At 42.3% G+C, this 5,553-nt stretch overlaps 1 protein-coding gene across 5 annotated transcripts in view; it reads right to left on the bottom strand.

The window, feature by feature from the left end:
- Positions 1-751: 751 nt before the first annotated feature.
- The window catches only part of LOC149970788 (uncharacterized), a 22,965-nt gene continuing 18,163 nt past the window's right edge, over positions 752-5,553 (bottom strand). For 3 of the 5 annotated variants that reach the window (XM_090225555.1, XM_090225556.1, XM_090225559.1), the window contains 2 exons: positions 5,361-5,411; positions 752-2,223 (listed from right to left, as the gene is read on the bottom strand). In XM_090225555.1, the coding sequence (XP_090081681.1) occupies positions 2,168-2,223; positions 5,361-5,411 (107 nt within the window). In that variant the 3' untranslated portion in view covers positions 752-2,167. The remainder of the gene's footprint in view (positions 2,224-5,360; positions 5,412-5,553) is intronic. The other 2 variants (XM_090225557.1, XM_090225558.1) reach the window with 1 other exon arrangement.

The raw sequence follows: 5,553 nt of genomic DNA, 5'->3' as shown, positions 1-5,553 counted from the left end.
GTTTTTTGGGGGGACTTTTTCATATCATATTTGCACACCTCATGTAGCCTAGCCCATAGGCCTATATATTTTGATAAGGTTTGTATCACAACTAAAGTAGCCAAATAACTTCCTAAATGAAGCACATTAATCTGTTTTACAAGGGGTGTAGAGCCTAACTGGCATATAGGGAGCACGTGAGTTTCAAGTTTGGGGAAGTTCAATCTTCATGGGCATAGTACCCGACCGACGCATCATCCGGGGTCAAACTATCTGCCCTCCAGGACACCTACAGCACCCGATGTCACAGGAAGGTCAAAAAAGTCAAAGGACATCAACCGCCTGAGCCACTGCCTGTTCATCCCGCTATCATCCAGAAGGCGAGGTCAGTACAGGTGCATCAAAGCTGGGTGCGAGAGACTGAAAAACAGCTTCTATCTCAAGGCCATCAGACTGTTAAATAGCCTTCACTATCACAGAGAGGCTGCTGCCCTATATACATGGCCGGTGATTTCAAGTCTAATTTAAAAAATGACTCATCTCATATGTTTATACTGTATTCTATTCTACTGTATTTTAGTCTCTGATATTGCTCATACAAATATTTATACAGATGAAGTTAGAAGTTTACATACACCTTAGCCAAATGCATTTAAACTCAGTTTGTCACAATTCCTGACATTTAATACAACTAAAAATAACCCATTTTAGGTCAGTTAGGATCACCACTTGATTTTAAGAATGTGAAATGTCAGAATAATAGTAGAGAGAATGATTTATTTCAGCTTTTATTTCTTTCATCACATTCCCAGTGGGTCAGAAGTTTACATACACTCAATTAGTATTTGGTAGCATTGCCTTTAAATTGGGTAGCCTTCCTACAATAAGTTGGGTGAATTTTGGCCCATTCCTCCTGACAGAGCTGGTGTAACCGAGTCAGGTTTGTAAGCTTCCTTACTTGCTCACACTTTTTGCAAATGTTCGATAGGATTGAGGTCAGGGCTTTGTGATGGCCATTCCAATACCTTGACTTTGTTGTCCTTAAGCCATTTTGCCACAAATTTGGAAGTATGCTTGGGGTCATTGTCCATTTGGAAGACCCATTTGCTACCAAGCTTTAACTTCCTGACTGATGTCTTGAGATGTTGCTTCAATATATCCACATAACAAACAAAATACTTTTTTGCAAATCTATTAAAAATAAAAACAGATACCTTATTTACATAAATATTCAGACCCCTTGCTATGAGACTTAAAATTGAGCTCCGGTGCATTCTGTTTCCATGTTTCTATTTCAGACAATTAGAAACAAGATTCTCTGGTCTGATGAAACCAAGCTTGAACTCTTTGGCCTGAATACCAAGCATCACGTCTGGAGGAAACCTGGCACCGTCCCTACGGTGATGTATGGTGGTGGCAGCATCGTGATGTGGGTATTGTTTTTAGTGGAAGGCACTGATACCTGGCACTAGTCAGTAGAGGGAAAGAAGAACGGAGCAAAGCACAGAGAGATCCTTGATGAAAATGTGCTCCAGAACGCTCAGGACCTCAGACTGGGGTGAAGGTTCATCTTCCAACAGGACAATGACCCTAAGCACATAGCCAAAACAATGCAGGAGTGGGTTCGGGACAAGTCTCAGAATGTCCTTGAGTGGCCCAGCCAGAGCCCGGACTTGAATCCGATCGAACATCTCTGGAGAGACCTGAAAATAGCTGTGCAGCAACGCTCCCCATCCAACCTGACAGAGCTTGAGATGCTCTGCAGAGACAAATGGGAGAAACTCCCTAAATGCAGGTGTGCCAAGTTTGTAGCATCATAGCCAAGAAGATTCTAGGCTGTAATCTCTGCCAAAGGTGCTTCAACAAAGTACTGAGTAAACGGTCTAAATACTTATGTAAATTCAATATAATTTTTTATTTGTAATAAATTAGCGGAAATTTCTAAACTTGTTTTTGCTTCATCATTATGGGGTATTGTGTGTAGATGGATAACAAAAAAAGTTCATAACATAACGTGTAGCATTTTATAAATTAGTTAAGACCAATAAGAGCGTTCCAAACCTTTCTGATAATAGGTTTAGCAAAATGCATTCACTCTGTGTGCAATAGCAAAATTCTTGCTTTGAAACTGGTCTTAGCTTTCTTGACCTTTTTTAAATTCAAAACAATGACCGTAAGCTACTTAATTCTACATTGTGATGAAGCCAGCGCCGATGCAGAAAAAGATGGTCAAGACAATGGTGTCTATGGAGAAAAACAAAACAAGAATGAATGGACAGTGGAGTTTAAACTACAGCAACACTTTACATTACAGTGCCCTTAATACTGTGTTACTACTCACGTACCCATGTAGCAGACATGAGTCAGTAATGGTTGCTTAGTCACGTGATTGCCTGCGCCCCTTCGGGCCAGTAGGGAACTTTCTCTTGTTCAAGATGATGGTTTCTCACGTTACAATTAGTGTAAGTATTGTATTCACTCATTGTTAAGATGTACTTACAGCAGTAACCTTAACGCTAAGTGCAATGTGGGTACAGTGTAACAATTTACTACACTTGTTATACTGTGATTATAATAAACAGTAAGGGCACTAACGTAAAGTGTAACCGCACTTACACATGCAGTGAGGACAATACATAAAGAGTGGTACTCAGTGATGTGTTTGTGTGGTCAGGACTGTATAAATGCCAAAGGCTCTATTGCAGGAGACATATGGGTTTATATACAGACCTGTGAATTAATTACCTAACTCAGTTGACAGAGAGGAAGGAAACCGCTCAGGGGTTGTAATGGCAAGCCTAAATAAGTTCAGTAGTAAAGATGGGACTTGTTAAGCACATAAGTTGCATGGACTGTGTGCAATGAGTGTAACATGATTTTTAAACGGACTACCTAATCTTTGTACCGAACAAATACAGAAATTGTAAGGTCCCTTAGTCAAGCATTGAATTTCCTTCCCAACTCAGTTGCCGGAGAGGAAGGAAACCTCACAGGGATTTCACCATGAGGCCAATGGTGACTTAAACAGTTAGAGCTCAATGGCTGAGATAGGAGAAAACAGAGGATGGATCAACAACATTGTCGTTACTCCGCAATACTAACCTAAATGACAGAGTTAAAAGAAGGAGCCTGTACAGAATATACATCCTGTTTGCAAAAAGGTACTAAAGTAAAACTGCGAAAATGTGGCAAAGTGTAGTATTCAGGAAACGTCATGTTCTGAATACAAAGCGTTGTGTTTGGGGCAAATCCAACATCATACTAATCACTGAGTACCACTCTTCATATTTTCAAACATGATGGTGGCTGCATCATGTCATGGGCATGCTTATTGTGAAGTTCATGTTAAGTATCCCTATATTTCTGTTATTACGGTGCTATCACTGTTATTAGTACGCCTGCACAGTAGTCTCACAAGAGATGGACCTGGCCTGGGTGCAATGGCAACTGTGTACTGTGGAAATACGGTGAAGTAAATGTTGTTAAACTGGAACCTAGTCGTTGTGTCATTTGTGTTAACACTTATCATGGCAAGGACTGGTGAGTTTTTATTTTATAAAAAACAAACAGAATAGAGCTAAGCACAGTATCACGTTTTGGGGAAGACTCATATGCAGACAGTGACGCAAGCAAAACGACAGGTCAAGCAAGGACAGGCAGAGGTCAGTAATCCAGATCAGAGTCCAAAAGGTACAGAACGGCAGGCAGGCAGAATGGTCAAAACCGGGAAAACTAGAACCAGACAGGAGCACACTGGTAGGCTTGACGATCAAAATGAACTGGCAACAGATAACACATGTATAAAAACACTGGGGATAATGGGGAAGATGGGCAACTCCTGGAGGGGGTGGAGACAAGCACAAAGACAGGTGACACAGATCAAGGTGTGACACAGGCAAAATCCTAGAGGAAAACATGGTTCAATCTGCTTTCCAGACATACCTTTCAGCAGGACAATAACCTAAAACACAAGGCAAAATATACACTGAAGTTGCGACATTGAATGTTCCTTAGTGGAACATCAGTTAGTTATTAGTTATTTTTTTTTACATAACATTTTTTTTTACCCCTTTTCCTCCCCAATTTCGTGGTATCTAATTGTTTAGTAGCTACTATCTTGTCTCATCGCTACAACTCCCGTACGGGCTCAGGAGAGACGAAGGTTGAAAGTCCTCTACACAACCCAATCTACACGATACACAACCCAAGCCCCACTGCTTCTTAACACAGAAGCCAGCCAGCCGCACCAATGTGTCAGAGGAAACACCGTCCACCTGGCAACCTTGGTTAGCGCGCACTGCACCCAGCTCGCCATAGGAGTTGCTGGTGCGCGATGAGACAAGGATTTTCCCTACCGGCCAAACCCTCCCTAACCCGGGCGACGCTAGGCCAATTGTGCATTGCCCCACGGACCTCCCCGTCGCGGCCGGTTACGACAGAGCCTGGGCGCGAACCCAGGGTCTCTGGTGGCGCAGCTGGCGCTGCAGTACAGCGCCCTTAACCACTGCGCCACCTGGGAGGCCGCCTAGTTATAGTTGACTTAAATCACCTTGAAAAACTATAGCAAGACTTCAAAATGGCTGTCGAGAAATCAACAACCAACTTGACAAACGTTGAAGAATTTAAAAAAGTGTAAATATTGTACAATCCAGGTGTGCAAAGTTCTTAGAGACTTACCTAGAAAGACAAAGCTGTAATCGCTTCAAACATGTCCATACATCTCCACCCCTCTCCAGGTGTCATCCATCTTCCCCATTTATACCCATGTTTTCTGTTTGTTGCCAGTTTGTCTTGTCAAGCCTATCAGCGTTTTTCCCATATTCCTGTTTCTCTAGTCCCCTCCCCCCCCCCCTCGTTTTCCCGGTTATGATCATTCTGCCTGCCCTGACCCTGAGCTTTCCTGCCATTTTGTACCTTGTGACACTGCCCTGGATTACTGACCTCTGCCTGCCCCTTGACCTGTCGTTTGCCTGCCCCGTTTTTGTAATAAACTTTTGTTACTTCGAACTGTCTGCGGCTCCTCCTGAGCCGTGCTAACCGAACTGTCTGCGTCTGGGTCTTCTCCTGAGCCGTGATAAGTTTCTGTATGTCATTTTATTTTTACATTTGCAAAAAATATATAAACACATTAACCTTTTTCGGGGTGTAAATAGGTGAGGCACTATACAACAGATCAGCTAGGAAAAGCTCAGGAGTGACTGGTTGGAGTCACTGCTATAAAAATGGTTACACCATGCGCTAACCTTAGCACAATATAAGTACAGTGTACCAATGGTTAATTACAATACGATTAGAGTAATAATTAAACTAACAAGTGCACTAATGTAAAGTGCACTACATAGATTTGTTTTCTTACTAGGAAACTCAAACACTAAACTTACTGTGGTGTCCAGCTCGACCAACAGGTCCAGCTTCCTTCAGTCTAGGGCATGCTGAAATGAGAGGTTTTTTTTGGGGGGGGGGGGGGGACTATTTAGTCAATTTTAGAACACGGCTGTAACATAAAAAAATATGAAAAAGTCAAGGGGCCTGAATACTTTTCGAAGGCACTGCAAGAACAGCACTTAGGTATGC

This window comes from Oncorhynchus mykiss, chromosome 28 (genome assembly GCF_057628025.1).
Source record: "Oncorhynchus mykiss isolate SJ-2025 chromosome 28, ASM5762802v1, whole genome shotgun sequence".
Lineage (NCBI taxonomy): Eukaryota > Metazoa > Chordata > Actinopteri > Salmoniformes > Salmonidae > Oncorhynchus > Oncorhynchus mykiss.
The sequence above is the reverse complement of the archived record's forward strand: the minus strand, read 5'-3'. Positions and strand labels throughout refer to the sequence as shown.